This window comes from Aethalodelphis obliquidens, unplaced genomic scaffold (genome assembly GCF_003676395.1).
Source record: "Aethalodelphis obliquidens isolate GAN/ISIS:26980383/991018 unplaced genomic scaffold, ASM367639v1 scaffold98, whole genome shotgun sequence".
Lineage (NCBI taxonomy): Eukaryota > Metazoa > Chordata > Mammalia > Artiodactyla > Delphinidae > Aethalodelphis > Aethalodelphis obliquidens.
Genome location: NW_020838042.1, coordinates 1,022,634 through 1,046,906, shown reverse-complemented (window position 1 = coordinate 1,046,906; position 24,273 = coordinate 1,022,634). Strand labels below are relative to the sequence as shown.

At 42.6% G+C, this 24,273-nt stretch overlaps 1 protein-coding gene across 9 annotated transcripts in view; it reads left to right on the top strand.

Moving 5' to 3' along the window:
• DMD (dystrophin) overlaps positions 1-24,273 on the top strand; it is a 2,234,319-nt gene that overhangs the window by 2,073,037 nt on the left and 137,009 nt on the right. For 5 of the 9 annotated variants that reach the window (XM_027096089.1, XM_027096091.1, XM_027096088.1 and 2 more), the window contains exons 1-2: positions 7,964-8,118; positions 13,839-13,900. In XM_027096089.1, the coding sequence (XP_026951890.1) occupies positions 8,099-8,118; positions 13,839-13,900 (82 nt within the window). In that variant the 5' untranslated portion in view covers positions 7,964-8,098. Of the gene's footprint in view, positions 1-7,963; positions 8,119-13,838; positions 13,901-24,273 lie in introns of those variants that run through there. The other 4 variants (XM_027096086.1, XM_027096084.1, XM_027096085.1 and 1 more) reach the window with 1 other exon arrangement.

Below are 24,273 nucleotides of genomic sequence, written 5' to 3'. Positions count from 1 at the left end.
ACTCTAGGCATGTGGGCTCAGTAGTTGTGGCGCACAGGCTCCAGAGCACAGGCTCAGCAGTTGTGGTGCACGGGCTTAGTTGCTCTGCGGCATGCGGGATCTTCCCGCACCAGGGATCGAACCCGTGTCCCCTGCGTTGACAGGCGGATTCCCAACCAGGGCGCCACCAGGGAAGTCCCGGTTAAATTGGTTTTTAACCTCCATTTCCCCTTTTAGGGATTCCTACCACATCCTGGCTGTTCAGTGCCTGCACCAAGAGTACTTCTCCATCAGGGTGCAGGGAATCTTTCCTTCCCACTGTCCCCCATAAAACCAATATTCACTTGTTCTCTTACTACTCTAGGGTTCTGCTCTCTGCCAGTATGAATGTGAATACGTCTTTTAACATGTGTGAATCGTATTGATATTTTAACCTCAGCCCCCAAAAGTAATAGAGTATGGTGTGAATTTTACTCCTATCTCAGGCTTGTGGTTAGTGATTTATCTTCCAAAAAAATAAAAAAGAAATCTTATTTTACCTACTTGCTTCCTTCTTAAATGTAGAAAACAAAAGAAGTAAAAGTTCCCTTTGCAAGTTGTTAAAGAGAAAAGACTGAAACTCTTGGACCGCTTGTCTTCCCTCATACAACAGTCTAAAAATGAAAAGTTAAAGTGACAGTGCTGATTTATTTTGTGCCATATTCCTAACACTGTTCCTGGACTTACTGGGTTTCCTTTAAGGAATTAACCCTGCACAACAGGCTATTTTGCATTAACATGGCATCCCCCAGCCTTCCAATCGCTTTCATAGTCATTATGTCACTTGACCCCTACTTTGGCCTGTTGCAGTAGTGTCCGAATTTTACAGAAGAGTCACCGGAGCTCCAGAGGGGTTAAGTGACTGGTCTCTGAGGGCTAGGTGACTGGCCTCTAGGGGCAGAATTGGTCTAGAGCTCTGCTTTGCTGGAGTTCATGCTTCCGCCAGAATATACAGCTCCGCTTGCTGAAGATAAAGATGCTGCTTTTGATCCTGGTAGATATTCATCTCAAAGGGGAAAAAAAACCCAGTGTCTCCATTCGGTAGCATTTGAATATTAAATTTTCCTTATCTGTTTCAACTTAGGAGGACTTCCTTGTTCGCTTAATTGACTGGTAATTCCTTTGTTTACTTTTTTCCGAATCTCAAGAACCAAGTCATAAGTATTAAAAATGGTTACATTAGCATTTAACTTTTTTATGAAATTCGAGTATTTCAGAAAGGGGTAAGATAGGCAGGAATGTGTGTAGAATTTTGCATTTTAATTAAAAAGCCTCGAAATGAAATGAACCTGTGACAGTAACAGATGACTACCTCTAAAAGCTGTGTTACTATTTGATGTATGTTCAGTATTTTCTTGTGGATAACAAGTACCACGGCTTGTTTCAAGAAAAGTGACAAGACTAAAACAATTAAAAAAGACAAAGCTGCTCTTTTTTAATCATATTCTCATAAATAAAACTGGGTTGTGAATTATTTCCAGAGAAGCAGTTGACAAAGTATAAGTAAATCACTCTAAGAACTAAAGCTGTCTTGCTTTTTTTTCGAACGTTCAAACCAAATCTCTATCCTAGTCCAATGATGAATTTCCTTTGACAAATAAATATTTACAAAGTATGAAATGTAGAGTTGGTGCACTCCCTAAGGCCAAAACATAGTGTTTAAACTAAAATTTAATATTTTCTCTCTCCTCGGATACACCAAAATAAGAACATAACTTAAAAATAATTCTCTCTCGTAGCAGACTGTCCATTAATCATTCTTTAGATGATATTGGCTTTGTGAGTATTCTGGTAAAAAGAAAACTGATTTCTAGATTGATCAGAAATTCTGAGAGTATTTATGGATTTGGCGAAAACAGTAAGATCTGGAGAAATAGAATTTCCTGTAACCCCCATTATGAAGTCAAGAAAGGTACATCTTTCAACAGCCTACCACTTTCCTATGAAAATTCTTCATGTGGTACATGGCTTGATTGGGCAGATCCAAGGGTTAATTTACTTGTGATTTGAGAAAAGGCTGAGACTTCCTTTTTTTTTTTTTTTAACTGTGGTGTGTGGGAGGAAGGTAGAAAGAGGCCCCAGAATGAATTCGCTAATTGGGGTTTTCACCTGCTGTGAGTCTAATGGAATACAAAGCCTTATTTGTAGCTGGAGAGGAAGGCACATTATGCAGAGTGTCAGAATTTCTGCCTAGTTTTGAAATTCCTCTTATTTGGCACCACCATTTGGGAAAGGCAGACCAATAGTTACAGCTTTGAGCTGTTGTTAAGGTGGACCACGAATGCCGTAGTCAGATCTGCTTGAACCACCGTAACCAATATCCGTGTTTAGCGGGAGGTGGTGTGCTCCGTATACCCGGGGTCCAGCACTGTAGCTGGCAGGGCTAATAGGTAACGCGGAGCAACCGCCGGGCCTGTGAGGTTAAAGAAGTGTGGCTTTATTTTAGTGAAGATGCTAAACTTCACATCTTTTCAGATGTTCGCCTTGATATAGGTGGCTCCGTGAAGTTTTGAAAAATCTTATTAGAAGAATACTGTGTGAGAGTGAAGCCCAGCTTGACTTTACCTGGAACCTGTTTGGTGAAATCGCTGGTTTAGATGGAAAAATAGGCTTTTGTGTGTGTGTGAGGTGCTCTGTGTCTGAACGTAGAGGCCTCTTCGTTTACTAGTTAATGCGAACTGACTGGATATGCTTATATCCAGAAGATGCTGCTTTCAGATTGACCTAAAGGGATTGTTATACATATTTTATTAGTACACCATGGTATCTGTCCTGACAATGACTCGCCATCACTGTACGCATTTGTGAGACATCTGATTCACTGTTCATGACTAATACTTGTACTATGCAAAGAGAAACATGGAATCCTTATGCGTTTACTGGATACCCAAATGTTGAAACTTTGCCATAAACTATGTGCTATGCTTAATTGAAGCAATACCTATATTCCAAATGGATTTTTATAAAATGATGCAGGTTATACTTAAGATTAGTTACAGAACGAAAAGCAGTTCAGATAGAGACTCTTGGAGCTAGAGGGGAGCTGGACCCTAGGGCGGTGGTGAAGTCCCTCAGGGCCATCCCCAGGCAAGTGCTCACTGCAGACCATTCCCTGTCTTTTCCTTTCCCTTTCTGCTCCTCATTTTACCCTGGTAAAATCAGGCTAACATTGAAACCGCGAGCAGCCTAAAAGGAAAAGGATGGGTTTGTGGAAGATAGGAGCAGCCTGGCCTCCGTCCTTGACCCTTCACACCGTCCACTAAATGGGCCCATCCAAACCCACACCCTACAAATACTGACAGTTCAAATTGATAGCTCCAATCCAGACATCTTCCCTCTGAGTTGCAGACTCAGATGTCCAGCTGCCTTTCACATCACACTGCCACCTCCAAGTCAGCAGGCTCAAGACTGAATTGATCATCTCTCCCTGACCCTCGTCTGCCTAAACCCGTCCCCTCCTCCTGAAAGTCCTGGCTTGGTGAGTATTACTCATCCAATCTTGAGAGTCAGCCTACAACAGTAATCCTTAACCTTGGCTGCATTTTAGAATCACCTGGGGAGCCTTAAGAATCCCAGTGCCCAAGGCCAGTTAAATTGAAATCTCAGGGTGGTGAAACCCAGGCGTCCGAATTTTTTTAACGCTCCCCAGGTGATTCCAGTGGTGGCCAGGCTTGAGGACCATTGCCCTAGGTCTTCCCTCTCGTTCATTCTTACCTCCAATCAGTCAAGACTCCTGTAGTTTTAACATTATTGTATTTTTTCCCCAGTCTCTCTCCCACTGCCATTGTTCAGATCCCCATCACACCGCAGTCACCCTGTATCTGGTATCCTTATTGCAAACTCTACTGATCCAGCCCCACACCATTGCCCAAGTGATTTTTCTGAAAGGCAAATCTGACAGAGCCACACTGACACTTAAATTCCTTCTTTAAAAAGCTCACCCGTACCTTTCAGGATACAGGTCAAGCTCTGGATCATCACACCAGGTCCTTCTGAAGTTGTCCGCCTCCCTAATCTCTGTCTGGACATTCTCTCTCAAAGATCAAGGAGAGCACTGAAGCTCTTAGAAAGAATAAGCTGTTTCATGCCTGTTTACCTTCACTCCTGCTGTTATCACTGTTCATAATTATTGATTTGCCATTACCCCCAATGGGCCAGAAACTCCTTTGGGGCCTACAGAGGAGGCTTCTAGAAATAGCTCTCCAGTGAGTGAGCCTAATCTCCTTTTTAGCTCCAACAGGTGGAGTTAACTTTCTCTTCCATCAGTGGTCCCTACTCAGCAGCTGATCAAGTGCCCCAGAGGGTGGCTTTGACTGGGTGGGTCCCTGTTTAGTCTGGGTCCTGGGAGAAGTGGTACGTTCAAAAGTGGTCCTTGAAGAGAGTGTGGTGAAAAAGGCTGTTTACTGAAATCCGAGCCATGTAGGAGAAATAACAAGGGCAAGGGGAGGGAACGGTTTAAGGAACCTGGAGCAAGCTGTTGCTATGGAAATGACTGTCCCACAAGACTCGTGGCCGGGGGTAAAGAAACTCGGCCACTGCCAGGCTCAAGACCAACAGGAGGGAGCTTGGGGAATAAATACCCCAACATCTCTCTCCTCCTGCCCTTTCATCTCCCGCTACAGGCCTTTCATCATTACCTCCCATTGGCTGAAAGTGAAAGGAAGCCAGTGGGCAAGAGAGCCCGATTGATGCCATCCACAGAGGTCCAACATCGTGGGCCACAGAGCAGAGTGCAAAAGGGCAGAGAATAGAGCTGGAAGGAAGAATGGGAAAATCCCCAGCACAGTCCCTTAGGTCAGAGAGGTCCTCATTTTTCTAAGTAGCTACAACATTTAAGTGCTTCAAAAACTGGAGTTTGGAAAAATTTACTAGGTTGCCTTCCTAGACCTCATCTCATCTCATTCCTTCCTTACCTCTGTTTCTAGCAAATTGACTCTTCTCTGCTGTCAGCCAGCAGTGAGATCACTTACGAGCACACAAGAAAAATACAGATCTTCCCCCAGAGTAAAAGAAGCCACTTCTCTGGATGGCAGCATGACAGAGTGGCTAACAGCACGGGCCTTGAAGCCAGACTCCCTAGTTCCAATCCTTGCACTGCCACATTCTAGCCATGATATTGAGGACAAGTAGCTCGTGGTAGGTTTTAAAAGCAGGATTTCAACTTAAGTTTTTTTATGCTGCTTTCATATCTGTGGTTTACATCAAAATAATAATAATGAGGAGGAAGAGGAGAGCTACTACAAGTAGGCAATTAATGTATTATCATACATGGCATCACTATAATTCATATATGAAATGAGGATATATAAATTATGTTCTTTTCTTAATATCTTTCCCTAATAAAACAATATTCATAATCTAACTGATATTAACAACAAAGCAGTCGCAGTGAGGCACATGTCATTACTTTTTGTTTTTTTTAATTTATTTATTTTTTTACTTTTTTGGCTGTGTTGGGTCGTCATTGCTACATGCGGGCTTTCTCTAGTTGCGGCAAGCGGGGGCTGCTCTTCATTGCAGTGCACGGGCTTCATTGTGGTGGCTTCTCTTGTTGTGGAACACAGGCTCTAGGCGCATGGGCTTCAGTAGTTGTGGCACGCAGGCTCGGTGGCTGTGGCTCATGGGCTCTAGAGCGTAGGCTCAGTAGTTGTGGCCCATGGGCTTAGTTGCTCCACGGCATGCGGAATCTTCCTGGACCAGGGCTCGAACCGGTGTCCCCTGCATTGGCAGGCGGATTCTTAACCACTGCCCCACCAGGGAAGTCCTGCCCATGTCATTTCTTAATAATACTTTCTGTATTTAATTTCTAAAACAACATCAAGATTTGGGAACAAGCCTTCAAGTGCCTATAACTCCAGTCTAAAAAAGAACTTAAAGATATTTTGGAGGATTGCCATCTGTCAAATTTAAGAAAAAAATTGAATAGTGATTTCTAATTTTCCATTTTTTTCAATGAATTGTTCCGACTAGTTTTCTAGCTGGACACTGAGAAAATAGATTTGAGCATTTATATTCTAGAGAAACATCAGAACTCCTGAAGCTTGAGCAAGTAATTTAAAAGTGTAAAACAAACAGACAGAAAATAAAACAGAAAGACAATGTATCCTATCACATAGGTGTTACAAACCTTTAGTTGATTGATTTCTAATATTTACAAATGCCCATGCTGGGAGGTTTGTGTCTTTTCATTGGAATAGACATAAACAATATTTAAGGGATGTGCTTGATACGTTGACACAGAGATTATGTCACTGAATGACACAGATTGCGTCACTGAATGACACAGAGATTATTATGTCACTGATTAACTGCAAAGGCCACCACTTCCTTATCACAGAACACTAACCCTTCTCCCCCAGTCAAAGATAGGGGCAGATGTAGAATCTCCAGTAAGACCAAGGGACAGCCTCACCCAAAGACAGTCCTAGCGTGCCCCCCCTCTGCCCCCCAGACCTTAAGAGCAGCCGCATCCACAACTCACTGGCTCAAAATGACTAAAAGATAGCAGTAAGGGCTCAGTTTAGCAGGCAGAATGCCAGAAGTGCCCTATTTGCTTTAAAATAGCAACACCAATCAGATCTGCATGCACGTGTCTTCCGTGATAACATTTACATTTGTATTTGGTTTGTCAAGGGTAATGAAGAAACTTGGCACTCCCTTTCCCTTTGGTTCCTGCACTTTATTTTTGCCTCTTTTGTCGCGCTGTAGCAGACGGTAAAGGGAGATTGATGTCTAGAGTCCTTTCAGCTCGAACATTCTCCGGGGCCGGGGGAAATGTTGAGGAAAAAAAAAAAGAGGATATTTAAAAAGATAAAGGGGAACACTTTTTAAACTGTAAACTGAAGTAGAACAAATCAACCAGAACAGAGAGTGAAAAGGAAATGGTTAAAAGAAGATAAAAAGAAAAAGCAGGCAACAAAATAAATGGACAAAAGGGGACAATGAAACCACTAAGGGAGTTTATCTGAAAATACCCTTTGGACTCTAATGGAAGATATTATGTGAAGGCTGAGAAAAATTTTTGTGCTAATGAAGGCTTTCTTCTCTTCAGAATATTTCCAAGCCTGTAAGGATTTTGCATACTTAATCTGTGTCGTCATATTGCAAACTCTACTATTAGAAATATTTGAACTACCAGGCCCTGTAACTTTTCCAATGGAACGTTCCATTGGAAATGGTTTCCTTTTAGGTTTCTCTAAAGAATACTAAAAGACCACACGGTGCCACACCGTTGGTGGTGGTTTTTATTTAAAGACTCTATACCACTGGTTCTCAAACTTCAGTGTGCTTGAAGTTTCTGATTCAGTAGCTCTCTCTGGGCTGGGGCCCTGGGGAATTTTCATTTCTAAGAAGTTCCCAGGCGATGCTGCTACTGCTGGTCCCAGGACTACACGATGAGAACCACTGCTATATCACAAACACACAGACAAATGCTTCCTTAAAAGCCCATTTAGCCCAGGATGAGCAGAACCTGAATGTCATGTCCTTACATCTCCACCAATTTAATCTTCAATTGGTGGGGGGGGGGGGCGCGGCGGGAAGGGAAGAATTATGCTTGTGAATTTTTTTTCTTTCATTCTCTAAAAAGAAAACTTTTGACCCACACACTTAATTATCTGCGATGAGGTCATTTGCACCTAGGTCATCTATTTAGGCAACAAGTAGTCTTGCTGGAGGTTTTAAGGGGGTGCTGGCAGGGCGGTGTGAGGCTTCCAGGTTCCCGGCACTACCTTAAATCTCCTCCGTCTTTCTTTCTTTTCTTTTCTCTTTCCTTTCCGTGTTGAAAGCCCCGACTGCCGGGTCTCGGGGAGTCCGGGTTCCCCGGGCGCTAGGTGGGGGCGGAGCCCGGCCCAGCCCCGCCCCGTCTGCCCGCAGCGCCCCCTCCCGCGCGCCCCGCCCTCCCGCCCTCCCGCCCGCTAACCCACGCTGGCTCCTCCGCAGTGCTTTCAGCTGCGAGCCTGGGCGGCGGCGGCGGCGGCGGCGGCGGCGGCGGCGGCGCTCGACTTTCAGGGAGCCCGGCGGCTCTGGGAAGCTCACTCCTCCGCTCGCTCCCTCCCCCGGCCGCGGAGCCCTTGCAGCCATGAGGGAACAGCTCAAAGGGTAAGTGCAACGCGGCGCCCTCGGGTCGCCGCAATCAGTGCACTTGTGGCGCGAGCAGGGTGCGAGCCGAGGCGGCCAAAACTTGGAACCGCGCGGCGGCTGGACCCCCGGCGTCCGGGCGCAGGGGCACCTCCCCCGCGGGTCCTCGCGGCGCCGCAGCAGGTGCGCCCCCGGGGCTTCCCCCCAGCGCCTGGCTCGCCGGGAGACGCTTCCCCCGGCTTTGGAGCGGGCTCGGAGAGAAAAGGCTGATGTCTCGCCGTACCCGGAGGGGACAGAGCGTTCCCCACGCGGGGATTGGGGCCGCGGGAGCTTTTGGCTCCTTTCCGGGCTGTCTCTGTGGACGTGAGCCAGGCAGGCTGTTCCTAAATCGTCGCCCGACCTCGCAGAAGGAAGGGGCGCGCCAGGTTCTACCTTCCATTGCGCTGCAAGTGCCAAAAGGTCAACTTTCTGCCTGATTTCTTCCGAGGATTCCAACTGACATTTCCCTCGTTGCATTTTCTACTGTGTTCGTCCCATGCCCCAAAACTTGCAGAGATCGGGAGAGAAAGGAAAAGCAATTAAAGCCTAGAAGTCAAGGATTTGACATAGAGGATTGAGGGTGTTTTTTTTTCTTTGCCCTCTGGGGTTGAGTGTGGAGTCATTAATGGGTGTCCTTCTCTCGCTTTTCTCCAGGTGTTTGTGCTTGTCTTTAAGCAAAGTTTGTCATTCCCGATCCGATCATGGCACTGAAAAGGGCAGGACACTGTTTATCTCCGTTAAATTTGGAGTTAAGTTTGAAGCTTGAATTGAAGGGGTTTAGTTGCCTGAGGGAGACATATTATTAATTATAAAATACTTTAACATGAAAAAAATTCATCCAGTTTAAGTGACGAACCAAAGTTTTTAAGTGAAATAAACATTTGTGGCCAACAAGCTCCTCTTAGTCTCTCTGCTTCTTTACCCCTGTCTCCTCTCCTTGTCACCCCCGCATCACCCTTTCTTTTTTGCCTAGCTGTTTTATTTCCTTGTCCCAAATCCCCTCCTTGGAGGATACGGTTGCTCTTGGAGAAGCAGAGGAGCGAATGAAACAACATGGGTATATGAAAGGTTTCTGACCCCTGATCACCGTAGAATTGGTTTCAGTCCTCATTGTTTGATCTTGGATTGGACACGACCCTGAAGTGAAATTGCTTTGGCCAAAGTTGAGGGTGGGTGGGAGTTAAGCCCTGAAAAGCAAACATTACGGCGGACTAGTAACAGCTGGAACAGTCACCGAGGCAATCATCTTTGCCCTGCCTTGAGCCAAACAGAGTAAAATGTTAACAATTCCAGGTAACAAGAAATGGGGACTAGAATAGGATTTCTGATGCTTAGACCGACACCCCCCACCCCCTACCCACAATAGCAGAAACTTTTAAATATATTTTCCCCTTCCCACCCTGCCAGTATTCCAGCCATGCAAGCCAAGTTCAACATTCACCATGCAAATGCCAAGGTTTCTCTAGAAAGAGAGTCTGATCCCCAGATTAAAGGGAAATGATTTTGTGTGTGTGGATCAATGGGCTCCAGATTATATATGGAGCCAAACTCTAATCCTCCACAAATCGCAAGAGAATGTTACCTTTTTATATCGCTGCTGCGTAGCGATTAGTTTCCTCCCTGGGAAGTAGTAGAAAGATATTTTTTTTAAAAGGCGACTGTTTGGAATATTTTCAGTACCAAATAACAGTGGTGGCAGAAGAAATCTTATTTTAATTAGGCAACTGCCATTTTCCCGGGGAGAGCAGTAGAAATTTGTTACTTTTTATAAGTGTTTAATATTTGTTTTTAAAGAAACTAAAGAAGCAGTTCCAATAAGTCTGATATTCCAGCACTGACAGCAGGAACAGCTCTGAGGTGGTTAGAATAACCTTGCACACTACTTGAAACTAAAGAAGGTGAGAGAAAATTTAAATTGTGTGGTAGGAAATGAGGTCAGCTCTGTGCTCAGTGGAGTAATGCTTTAATTTCTTATTATTGACAAGTAGGTGTCGCCGGGGTCTTTTGTCACATCCAGTGATCTTGTGTTTTAATTTGTTTCTGGTTCTTATCACGGCTGAAAATAAAAAGGGAAAGAGATTATTGTAGCTTATACACATTTTTTTTTTTAAAAAAGGGGAAATCAGAGTTTGAAGGCTGTTCAGAGAGGCATATCTGATGCCAGGTTTTGGAACCATCAGGGCCAAAATCAATAACATTTTTTAAAAGATTGAAAGGGCGTTTTAAGGATTATTTATGAGGCTGTGTTAATTTCTGTGTTAATGCATATGTAGAATTTTGATCTATGTTGAACATCATTGTTTTCAGGAAGACTGAACAAAGATGTAACCATTAACTTGTGAACAGGGTCTGGAATTGCCATTCTGGTTGCACATGGTATATGGGCAGTGCATTTCCGATGTGAAAAGTGAAGTGCAGAAAAGAGACAGTAACCAGAAAAACAGTACCACCCACCCTTCCACCACCAGCTCCCCAGCACAGCATATTTTTCTATATTGTCTGTGTATTCCAGGTGAACCTGAAGTGCTTCTCGTGGAGCTACTAAGAATCCTCTCCTGTTTTTGAAGATAGGCAGAGAGTCAGAAATACAGCTGTAAAACCTGTATTGATCACAGACCAAAAGTTGGTTTGTTCTGTAAGGTAGACTATAGATAGGAGTTATGCAGATTCGTGTTTACCATTTCATCCTGTTCATACTCATCTTTCCTATCTGTTTCGGAGGTTAAATAATGTCCCACCAGGGCTTTGGATTCATCACAGATTGAAAATACCCACATACAGTGAAGTGACTATTTGGTTCATCATGTAGTTACCCCCAAAGCTAGAGTCATTTCAGCTATGTTGCCAATTGTTTTTAGCATTCAATGATTAAAAGATAATTTTTCTAGTTTGGAGGATTAGTCACACCCTTTATTCTTTTCTTTCCACTTGTGCTCACTTCTTTCACTTACTGCCGGGTTGTAATGGAAGTGAAACTAACTCGGCAAAGCTGACATATAAATCTGGTTTTCTGGTTACTTTGCATTTGCTTAAAAATAAAAGGCTTTCGTGTTGGAGGGGAGGAAGGTAAAAGAAGATTAGCTTTTGGATTTGTTTGAGTTCATTTATCTAGGTTATTCACATACCCCAGAATCACAACTAATTGGGAGAAAGAATGAGTACCTAGAAAGGACTAACTGGTATGTGTTAGCACATGAATGGAGCGCAGAAGTAGGGGCTTAGAATTTCTTCCTTCCTCCAGTAAAGGACATTTCAATTTAGCTACGGACAGATGGATTAAATAATAATTTCTAAAATCCCTTTCGTAATTTTTAACCACTGGAATAAATGCCTTAAAAAGGTGGAAGTGTAGGTATATCAACAGTCATGAAATCTTCTTTGGAGGGAGGGAGCTACATGAAGCTCCCGTTCAGTCTATGTGGGATTGTCCTGTCCCTCGTAGGCAAGTTTCTCTTTTCTTGTGGAATTGCGTTTGGTGCACGTTATTTCTTGCCCGTGTTCCTCCGATTTGAAGTCCATTACAGATGGTGGCTTTTCAGACTGGTTCTCTCTGTCTCTGTCAGGTTAGGTTTGTCAGCTCAGACAGACGTTTTTCTGCCCATCGATTGAAGATGCTACAGTCCTCCCACATGTGGTAGAGATGGGATGTTATTATTACCTAGTGTGTGTAATAAGAGCCTGTACATGTGGACACATGTGCTTTCCCCCTTTTCTCCCTCCCTCCCTCCCTGGTGCTCACATATGATGGCCTTTGGAAATGGCAGAGGTCTAAATGCAGGGTGGTCTCAATAGAAGGTAACCTTTCCTTGCTGGACACTTGTGTATGGAATTGGTACATACACAGTCTCTTTCGGAGCTAAAAAAACATCCGAGAATAAGCAACACTTTTTCCATGAAGCTGCATGCTGCAGCCTCCTTGTGCTGTGCATATAAAGTACCAGTCCTTCCCACCCCTTCTCCACATCATAAGCCAGTGTGGACATGGGGCTTTCAGAAACCCCCTAAAGCATGGACTGTATCTTTTGCTTGTCTTGCTCTGTAAGATTTGGATTCTACTCTGGTACATTCCCTCGACTGACTTACTCCTCAGCCACAAATTGTCTCTGTGGAAAAGTCAGACAGAAACAAACAGGTTTGGAAGAGACTGAAACAGCCCTTCCCCAATGAACACTGTCTTGTCAACTTCTTTCCCTAGCCTTCACCATTCAATCGCTGAATGTAAATATCAGAGGGATGGTGTCTGAAGTTGCACACTTTGGGGAATTTCCACATGTTTTTTGTCATTTGTGACTGTGTTCTATTTATCAAACCACAATAAATGTTTCTCTCTTTTGCTTATTTTCTTGAAAACAGAGGTAATACACATCGAGTGTTACTTTTGCCCTCTGTGAAGGGTCTTAGGTATGGCTGACCTAACCACAGTTGGATCCTCATCTATATTATAATCAACTAATGAAAGCTTTGCTTTTAGTGGGCAGTAATTTGGGGGCCACGTAGTAACAGAAATGACCACATATTGAGCGCCAGAAGGTATCGGTCTATATCAGCTCGTCCTATATCAGCTTGTCCTTTAATGCTCCCAGGTAAGCGGGCTGGCCCCAAATTTCACAGCTAGTAGGCCACAGAACCAGAATCCAGTCCTAAGATTTAACACCTACACTTGACATTGTTGGCCTCCCTGAGCTCCTCTTTCTGTGTGCAGCCGCTGTGCTTTCTGCTCCCCTTGAAGTGTCCACAGTTAAGCTAGTTCTCCTCTCTCCAGTCCCACCTTTCCCTCAAAGATGATGAATAGGCTCTGCTTATGAGTACTGAAATATGGTTCAGGGCTGCGTTTTACTGCATAAAGCCCAGTCAAGTAATCCCCGAAAACTGGAAATACGATGCTATGGTGATTTATGTAGATGGGCCAAAGTAAGGAAAAGTATATGTAGTTATCTCTCCCAGGTTTATTCACGGAATCGAATGCGGAACAAAGGTGTTTTGTTCTTTCTGTGGCAGGAGCTGATAGCCAGCAAACACACTTAGCTAAACTCCAAGAAATGGAAGAGAACTGTGAATGCTTCATTCAGGCCCACGTAAACATAGGAAAAGGTGCGGTGGTATATAGAGTGCCGAGTTAAAAGGACATTCTAAAAGTAATGGGAAGAGGGAAGATACAATCTATGAGTCAGGCAATGGATGGACCTTAAGCCGAAGTGAAACACAGTCGTCATAGAGATGAGATCTGGATACGGAGAAGAAAGTAATGGAAAAGTGTCAGGGACAGTGAAAGCAAATGAGAACTGAAGCGATTTATTTATTAAACTAATATCAGTATCTCTTTGACAGAGTTGAATAACACTTGTCAGTGTCTTTTCTGTATGTTCTGAATTGGACGGCTGAAGAAATCCTGATTTTTGATTATTGAGTACCTAACAAGGTCACTTTCTTATAACAGAAGTGCAGCCGACTTGGGGGTACAAAAAAGAAACAAATGCTGGTTACCAAATAATGATCATATTGCTTTTCCTGTTGAGAGCAAACGTTGGGGTCTCTCTCCTTGTAAAATAAACATTCGTCACTGCAAGATGGAAGGCCTGTCAAGTAATGAAGCCAAATGAGCCAAAGGCATACCGTGCTTTTTTTTTTTTTTTTTTTCTTGTCTCCTTTTCTCTACTACTCATTCTAAATTCTAAAGTCTCTCTTTGTATTTTATGTTTTAGCCACGAGACCCAAACAACTTGCTGGGACCATCCCAAAATGACAGAACTCTACCAGTCTTTAGGTAAGGACATGGCCATGTTTCCTCCAGATGAAATGACAAATGACTCGTAGGATAAAGTAGTTGGTAGCGCGCAAGCCATTTGTTGTCTAAATACATCACTAGATTGTCTAAGGGGTGAAAACAGCGACACCTTTCTATTCAGAATTGACAGTCAGCTTTCTTTTTTTCCGAGGTTGCTTAAAAATAAGTTTTAGGATTGCACTGATTCCCGAAAATTCAGTATATCTGAGAGGGCCAAAAGGTCTTGCTAGTTTTCTTTTTTCCCTAAAAGGATGGAAAAAATACTTGTAATTGACGGCTATGCTTTCCCCCCAAAGAAAGAAAAGGGTTTCAGGTTGTTCTTATTGATTTCTTCCTTGTGAAACCAAGAAGGCACTTTTGCCAAGTTACGAATGCCGTGTAAAGGAATTTTCCGCAGTCACTCCAGTGATCCGAATTCCTAAGCCTGTCCGGTCATCAACATGCATGCTCGATGAAAGTCCACTCTATACCGTTTTCCATCCCTTGGGAATAACCTGAAATGAATTACCTCACATTGTAACTAGTTGTTGTTGTTTTAGTTAAAAAATCGTCATGCTGTCTCTACTACTAAACATTTTTTAAGTCCCTTTTTGCGAATGGACATATCTACAGACTGAAATGCGTAAGGTGAAAACTCTTTGGGTTTTAAGTTATGTGACAAAGCCCATGGGAGCCAGGGTGCTCAAACATAAATTTTGGATGTGTGTGTGTGTCCATGTATCTGTGTGTAGCTGCTGCTGCCTTTGTCTCATGGGTTCCCATTGGTTAATGAATTGCAGCTATAGAGACATTAAGGCATGGAGTAGGAGATATTCGCCCCCCCAGATTTTCCCCTGAACTCTTTCCAGCAAGGACCTACTGTACAGCACAGGGAGCGCTGCTCAGTATTCTGTAATAGCCTAAATGGGAAAAGAATTTGAACAAGAATAAATACATGTATATGTATAACTGAATCACTTTGCTGTACACCTGAAACTAACACAACATTATTATAAATGATAGAAGTTCCTTCTAGAAATCTGAAAAAATACAAAGCATGAAAAAGAAAAGTCACTTATAATTCTACTAGCCAGAGATACCAATACATTTCAAGTAATATTATGTCAGCTCAGTCTAGCAGTAAGAGCGTGTGTGTGTGTACAGGCACACATGTACACACACTCCCTTTTAAAAACGTAAGGAAAATCAGGATCAGCTCATCTTCAAGTGCTACATTTTCAGCCCCTGCAGAATGTTTCTGGCTTTTATGCTGCACTGTTTAGACCACAGGTGGAAAGCTTGAATGCTTATATTTTGGCAAGTGACAGAATGAGACTTCATCTGAAGTGGGCAGTGGCTGTGCTGGAGGAGCTGGTCGTCCTAGCCCAGTGCTCTCAAGACTTGGGATTTTTCAAGACAAACTAGAAATCTTCCAATAAAGAGCTCGTTGAAACTGGGCCTCCTGCTTATAACCTCTGGTTTACGTAGGCTCAGCCTACTTATAATTTTTTTCTACTCTAATCACAGTGATCTCTAGTTCTAATATTTTAATTTACTTTTATTTGAAAATTATAATTATTATAGAATCAGTACTTGTTCATATTTTTTAAAGTTAAACAATATAGACAAGCTAACAAAAAAGAAGTCATCTATAACCCACCTCTTAGTTAACTAATGTTTAACAATCTAGTAGGTATCCTCAAAAATTTCTTTCTATACATACATTTTTACCAAAGTTGGGTCGTTCTGTTTTATAATCAGCTTTTATTCACCTAAAGGTAATGTACCATGGCCATCTTTCCATTTCATTGCATTGTATTCTCTACCAGCTTACTTTTAATTACTCTGTAATGAGAAATCACAAACATGGTTGATAAAAAGCTAATTATGAACTCTCAATGAAGAGGTGTTTGCACCTTCAATAGGAGTTAAATATGCTTTTTATCGTCATATTTCTAAAGTTTTCTCAGTAGGTCCAACATGGTGGTAAACTCAAAGCTGGTAATCTGGCATGATTTGTAACCTTGGGCAAATCACCCGACTTTGGAAGATAATGGAATTTTACAGTTGCAGGGAAATTTAGAGCTCATTTGTTAACAGACTTTTTCTTTGATGAAATCAACTTAATTGAAATCAGTTATATAGATTAAAATGCTGCCATCATAAATATGTGGTCAATTCCACCACCACCAGCCGCTCCCCCCCCACCAACTTCGAAATTTTGGTTTTTGTTATCCTGGCAACAAACATCTTGGAAATGAACTGGGTGTTGACATTTGATTTTCAGCTTTCAAAACTTCTATTTCCAATATTTTCATTACAATCACATATTACTTGGGCTAACTTTTATTCAAATGGTGACACATTACATAACATCTTCCATTTATTGAGAGTGTGCTGTGTGTGCTGCGCTTGGAAATGTATGTGAGCAACCATCGTGCCTGGTAGATGTCATCAACAGCCTTCTTTCACGGGGCGGTGAAGTCAGGCGCAGAGAAACCCTTTGTCAGGGATACACAGCCATATGTATGGCTCTACACTGGGATCTACCCCAGATCTTCTGTTAGTGTTTGCACTTATCTCATTGATATTATTAATGTAGCAAAGTATGTCCGTGTAGATCACCACGCACCTGCTACAAATAGGTACAGATTGACAGTTTTACCTATGGATAGACAGTTATTTGAATGGTATTTCTGGAACAAACCATTACATTTCTAGAAATAGTATGGTGGATTCCTGGACAGTGGACACGCTTCCTTTCCCCGTTGCGAGGCACACGTGGAATGATTGATTTAGTAGTTTGTTGTGTGTCTACATCCCTGAGATAACCTACGAGATTAAGTACCACTAGTGCCCTTCCCACTCCCAAATTACAGTGTTTCGCAGTTGAAATATAAGCAAAACATACTGAAAAGAAGCCTTTAATTTCTTTTTTTATCTTTATATATTGGCATATGTTTTTCCTCGCGAGCTATCCCTTTAGGTCCAAGCTGCTATTTTGAACTGGATGAGGTGGTTGGAAGCCTTCAACTACACTTAGTTCGTGAAAGGTATCATGAAAGCAAAACTGGTCTGGTGTGGTCACAGTGTTAGACCATACCTCGGGCCCTCTCCTAATGGAAGCTGCACCTCTTGTCTGTGGTGACATGTTGAAAATATCAAGAAGTTGCTAATCCCCACCGTACCACCAACTCCAGACATAACTCTACTGTAGAAGCTACAGTGGCTCACAGCATGCAAGAAATGTTCCACATTCCTAAGTATGCCCACCTCTGAGGGGATTTCCATTCTCTAATTTGCCAAAACCCCCAACCAGCCTATTTAACACACTCTGTTTTCTGCCTTGCCCCCAAACGCGTTCACGTGATCCGCCCCCGACCCTTGGTCCAAACACCACAGTATTATAAGCCAGAGTCATTTGGTAAGGACTGAAAAAGTAGGACTTGAGTGTTAACTGATGGAAGGCTATGGTATTACTCGGAATGTTAATCTTAGATATCTCTACTTAGTAGAATTCTAGGTGATTTTCTTTCTTCCTTTCCTGACATTCTACAATGAGTTTATATTATTTACAATTAGATACTTAGCAAAAGAAGTTTCTTCATCAGTACCCCCATCCCATTCCTTAGTGTCCCTACAGCTCTAATTCATCAACCAATGAGAACCTATGACAGAAAAGCAGCAGTAGCCACACACACACGCATATATACATCACACATACGTATGCATATAAAAATGTATGCTTAAGTCCTGATTCCCATAAACTTTATCAGGTAAATTTGAACACAAGGAGATCATCTCATGCGTCGTTAGTCTCTAAATATGTCCATTCACAGAAAGCTGACTTTAAAAAAGTTAGCCTTGTCTTCTTTACCACTAAATTTTTTATTTAAAAAATGTAAAAGAACTCATTTCAGGTTATTCTCAACAGATCTAAAATGGCTTTTTGAGTGAGCTTTCATCAAACGTTAAAAATATTGTGTTTTCCCCATGAAATTAGGCTGTGTACCCACTCAAAAAATTCCAAGTTATGAAGGAAAAAATTGTTGGGCTCCCACACAAACACAAAACAAGGCATAGTAAAGAAATAATTTAAACATTTACAGACATGACCTGACAGTCATTAGGAATTGGAGCATTGGAAGGTCTCCAGAAAATTTTTTACGCAACATTAACCGTTTGGCAAAAGCACTGTCTTGTTTGCACAGAGAAGAAATCAATAAGAACAACTCGAAAAGAGTTTTCTTTCAGCATTTTTCTCTGACTACCCCCAATGTGGTGGGGTGAGTGGTATATTAAAAAATTTCCCATATCTTTTTTTTTTTTTTTTTTGCGGTACACGGGCCTCTCACTGTTGTGGCCTCTCCCGTTGCGGAGCACAGGCTCCGGACGCGCAGGCTCAGCGGCCATGGCTCACGGGCCCAGCCGCTCCGCGGCATGTGGGATCTTCCCGGACTGGGGCTCGAACCCATATCCCCTGCGTCGGCAGGTGGACTCTCAACCACTGTGCCACCAGGGAAGCCCTCCCATATCTTTTTTTACGTGGCCTTATCCTTATCCTTAGAATGAGAGTATTGGACCAAAGTGTTGAAGAATTTTGTTTTTCTCTTGCTTTGGGAAGAGGTGGGGTAGGTTGTTTCCAAAACTTGCTGTGCTCATAATTTTCAAGAAGTACCTTTGGCTGATTCTGCAGACAAATGGATTTCTAAAAGTTTAATCATTCCTATTTTTAAAAATGCACATTCTTGGCAAACAAGCAACAGGGAGAAGATCCTGCCGCCCATCCCTGTCTTACAGGCCGAGTGAGACAGGCTGATATCAAGTAGGGAGGCTCTCTGGAAATATACCTGCTGGGCCATCTATTTGCTGTTGCGAAGGCATATTCTTCCTCATTTCTTAGAAGTAATCCTATGTTCCATTCATGAGGTGAATTTCAGATTTCTGTTAGCATCTTTACAAATGGAATGGCAAGACTGTTGTTCCAGACGCTTATCTTGGTGATTTAAAACATAAAGCTCTTTAAGGCTGCAAAAGGCATTTTAAAAATCAGTAGATGTTAGGTAGTAATGTGCTCTGGAATTTATTTTGAAATACGAATATAACATTGATTTATGTGGAGTGCCGTTATATGATAAAAAGCCTCTCATTTTCTCACAATTTACGTCTAGGTTCTTAAGTTCATCACTGAAATTTTAACATTAAAAAAAAAACCCATTCCCCCCCACACACATATAATATGTGCTGCTTAAAAATACTTTTAAAAAGTATCTCTTAGTCTCTCTTATTGTGAATACATTAATTATAAATACAATAAAATCTTTATGTGGTCCCCTCCCTGGCTTCTTTCTCCCCTGCAGTATGGGGTGTTCGCACGAGGGATACGAGCAGTACAGTGCAGGAATAGCAGTTTGCAGAGGAGACATAGGTTAAAAAAAATAGGCTAAGGTGAAGAGAAAATCATTAAGCTTCAGAAGGTGAACTGATTTCATTTCAAACCGTTTACTAAAATCTAGATGTGCTGGCGGATCTGACATTTCTTATCCCAATTTCCTTTTCCTTCTTTGAAGCCCTTTCACCACCAGCTTTTTTTCCTCTAGGGGTGTTGGTTCCCCTCTTTTCCTGCGAGTCTGGCATTCTCCAGAAGGATCTAGCCCCTCTTAGCTGTTGCCCAAATTCTGGAGCCCACTCTCCATGATGCTTACCCAAATGATGCAGACTCTCTAAGCTTTCAAAAATAGACTTACAAATGTTTTAGGAATTCTTAGGAAAAGTGGTCTTAAAAACCCTTGTGTTTTGAAGGCAGTCTGTCAGCACGTGGCCCCAAGCCTCGTGTCTGTTGCCTGAGAAGAGCTTCAGAATGTTCAAATGAGGGCTCAGCTCTAGGGTCTGATGGGTCTGAGGCTGGTGTGATTCTTAAGCAGTCCTAGTTGAGAGGACCATCAGTCAAGTCAAGAGGCTAAGAGCTTCTTCAGGATACATCAGTATTGTTATTAATAAATAATTGCAGCTGCTCAGATAGAGTTGGAAACACTGCCATACAAATCCTGTACCTCTTTCCTCAGTTTGCCAAGAGGAAGGGAGATAAGTTAGCTTATTCTCTCCCTCTTTTCATAGGCTTTCTACATTCCATTAAGTATTCCCTCCTGAGGATGCTCTACCGATTAGGAACTGCGGGACTCTGAATGGCTCTGAATTCCTTCTGCGTGGGGAGCATGTCCTAATGCTTTTCTCAGCATATTTTGTAAACTCAACTGTTCTCAACCACGGGACTCGATGTTTAGCATATTCCTTCTCTTATCTCTAGTTCTTTAAGTATTGCCAAGTATTAAAACTTCTGCCTCTGGATTTTCTACTACCATAGGGCCTTGAACTGGAAAGAATACCTCAGTTCAGATCCCAGCTTGGGTGTGACCTTAAGCTGGACCCTTGCTTTCCCCGCAGTCTCAGGTTTCTGGCTTATCAGGTCGGGCAGCAACCTTCCATCTCTAAGTGTCTGGTTTTAGTTTAACTTCTGATGGGTTTGGCTTGGCCTCATGAATGCTGTGCCCCACACCCCAGTTTCCCTTTGTCCCCACCAGCCTGGAAGATAGGAATAATAAGATCATTGAGTGAGTCATTTTTGTGCTTTCATTTCTGTAGTACTTCACGGTGTGCAGAGAGCTTTCAGAAGTAACCGTATTTAATCTTTACACAGCTGTAAATTAGGTATATGGGTGGCATATGACCTGAATTTTCTGTCATTTTCAGATCTTCTGTCCTGCCATCCGTTTGAGTAGATTCCTGTTTTTGTTTTTGTTCTTGTTTTGCGGTACGCAGGCCTCTCACTGTTGTGGCCTCTCCCGTTGCGGAGCACAGGCTCCGGACGCGCAGGCCCAGCGGCCATGGCTCACGGGCCCAGCCGCTCCGCGGCATGTGGGATCTTCCCGTACCGGGGCACGAACCCGTGTCCCCTGCATCGGCAGGCGGACTCTCAACCACTGCGCCACCAGGGAAGCCATAGGCTCCTGTTTTTGATTTAGAAAATTATACTATCATATGAGTGGATGGGGCAACTGTTTCCTCCTCCTTTCCGTTTGGACCTGAGCAGGCTGAGGCGCAAGACTTGCTTTGACTTATTCACGCTGACATATGGGTAGAAGATAAGGAACCAAGTCCAGAGCACACATTTTATGGCTCCTAGCTTGCTGTTCTCAGAGGAACATCCATTACTCGTAGCATGATTTATAAAACTGCTTTATCAGCATAATTAAGCTATGGAATCTCAAATGACATTCTTTATTCCCTAGCTGACAAAGTTAACACAGGAGATTTACTCAGATTTGCAAAACAGAAGGCATAAGACGTTAAAGCTGTTATAAATGTTCTTCCTTTATGTCTATCCTGCTTATAAAAGAGAAAAGGAAAATAATCTGTTCTTTTCACTTCAGTTAGCATCGATTGATTGTCCCCATTTGTAAAAGAGAAATGTAATCTTCGAATCAAAATTTATGGTGTTTTAATGGGATATTTTTTAATCATATTTTTCTTGTTCAAATAACTTGATTTAAAGCTTCTAATTGAAGAACATAAATAAATAGATGTTTCTGAATTGCATCTTGCAAAGCTTATTTCAGAAGGAAACTCAAAAGGATTCTCTTTCAGACTTAGACTGGTTTCCAAGTGAGAAGAGCTGCCATTTTTGGTAGTTTACTTGATCTAAATAAGAGGAGCGTTAGGTTACACCTGCAGCTGTGAGAAAAGTGCTGGATGTGTACAATTTTATGTAGCTGGGTCTGCAGAAGACAATTTTTGCACACGAAGTAAAGGCGTCTAAAGACGTGTCTGCTCTTTTTCAGACATTTCCAATATTTCTTTTTTAAGCACACAAGTCTGATTACCTCTGTACGTCTCTTGGGAGCTGCAGTTTTGCTGGAAAGAGATTTAGAACAGTTGGAACACTCACATAAAATAGATAGTGAGTTTTTGAAGTCCATACTCTCTACAGTAGTAATAAAGTGACCTAAAAATAATTCTGAAAGAGTCTCTTACGACATAGTGGATGAGTCATTAGCTTATTTATGAATTGGTGTTATTCTGTGAGAATGTTTCAGAATTTGCCATTCCACAAAGTCTTGATCCCTTGCACAACTTCAGGGAAGTCTTTGTGCCCCCTCGTAAATTGAAGCTTATGTAACTAGGACATACGTTATATATGAGTTTGCGTTTGTATGCACACATACCTGCATGCACATATATTTATATGTTTACATACATATTTTTTATCAAGCATTAATTTTGGTGGAAAGTGCTTCATTTTATATTTTGCTTTCTAGTTCTATAAAAAGGCTGTCGGTTTTAGAGCTTCTCCAACTGGTGAAGGACAGTTGTTGTTAAAACATCCAGTATGTCACGGACTTTGGGGTGGCCTTATTGAAACTGCCTGGTGTACACTCACATCACACATAACTCACCGCACAGGTTCAGCCGCACTTGACCTAGTCTGTACCTTGTTCCGTGAAATGGACCCACTGATTACGCATTTGGATGTCACGGCGATGTCAGGTTGCTACAGAAGTTGCTTAACACATTCCTAGTTTCTGTGTGTGTGGAAAACTGTACTTTGAGTAGCACTGTTCTAGAACATTTAATTTTTGAAAGTATAAATGTAAACTCAAATCAGGTGACCTTGGGAGAGGGTAATTAACTTACACCAAACAAGAACACCTGAAAAATGTTACTTATGGATTTCATATTTTGCCAGTTGAGTCAGGTTCGGGCAAAGGAGGGATCTGTATTCTTTCCCGTTTCATAGGCCTCCTTGGCAATTACTTCAGAGGCCAGAGTAACAGGACCACCCAATACAGGAAGGGGCCGGGTATGAAGTGGCAGGATCCCGGCTGCCTAATTTCATGCCTCCTCCACCCCTACAATTAAATGTAGTGTATAACATATCATAGTTTTCAAATACAAATTTGTTTTTATCTAGAACATAAAATGTGGCATGTGTACTCTTTATGTTGTGCGTTGAAGTCAATGGGGAACTGATTGATTATACTGTGACTTTGTGTCACTTTATGAGTTGAGGTTGGGAGGTAAAGTGACGTAGCAGCATAGTAGTTCATTGACTTTGAGGCTGGTGAGACTTGGATTTGAAATTCTGGCTTTGCCACCAGTTCTCTGTGGCCAAGACAAAGGCAGTAACAACTTTGCACCCCAGTTTTGTAATTTATCAAGTGGTTATGATGGTACTTACCTTGGGGAGTGTTGTGGGGATTAGAAATAATAGATGTAAAACTACAGAATGTCTGACATAGTAACTGTGCAAGGAATTATAATAACTATTGATGATGCAGCACTACTGTCATACCCCACGTCCCTCCTTATCCAAAAGAAAGAAACATGCACAATAATTCAAGAGTGAAAAGAAAGGGGAAAGCCTGTGAAATAATGTGACATGCCCAGAAAAATGCCTGATACAGAGTAAACACCTAACGAACGGTGGTGGTACTATTATGGTAGGGAGGGGACAAGGGAATGGCTGCAGAGGTAAGGAGGGATGAGACCATAAAAAACGCATATGACATGTTGAAGGCTTTGATGCTAAGATTTTCGACTTGGGTGAAGTATCAGTCAGGGTCCAGTCAGAAAATAGAAACCACTTTAGTTATTTCAGACAGAGGGGATTTGTGCCGGAAATTGGTTACCCAGTGATGGAAGAGCTAAGAAGCCAAACAGACGGCAGGGAGCCTCTGCTGTACCCAGGGCTGGAGGGACAGTGCCGAGAGGTAGTATCACCAGGGCCCCAGAAGCCAGAGCCATCATCTGGAGCTAGAACCAGTGGCCAGTTGGGACCACTGAGGGAGGGGTTAATGGGGCGGGAGATCCAGGGAGGGAACACACCTACTGCCAGAGCTGGTGCTGAAGACAGAGAGAGAAAGGGAGAAATAGCCTGGCCTCTCCTTCTTCCTGTCCTCTCCCTCAGTTCTTCTGCCAGGGACCACCATTGGCCATACTTACTTAGAAGCCAATTGTAAGGGAGCAGGAAAGTGGCATTCTCTGTAATAGAGGGCAGAGCAGGGGAACGCCAGAGAATGGCTCTGAGAACCAGCGAGCAAGTGGCTGAAGTGCAGGAGGCCTCAAGGACTGTGATGCAGTCAGCCATCTATGCCAATATGCAGGGAAGAGAAACACAAAGCCCTAAAAGCTTGCATAGGATTTTCTGAGTCTGAAGCAACTTAAATGAGGCACTAAAAGGGTCCACTGGGTTCAAAGGAAACTGACCTAAAAACAAGCAAAGAGGAGGTAGCAGTCAAAAAGTTATCTGCACAGAAGTCCAAACTCTAAGAATAAGCTGTCGTGCATTTGATTGTAGCACTTGCATTATTTATAGT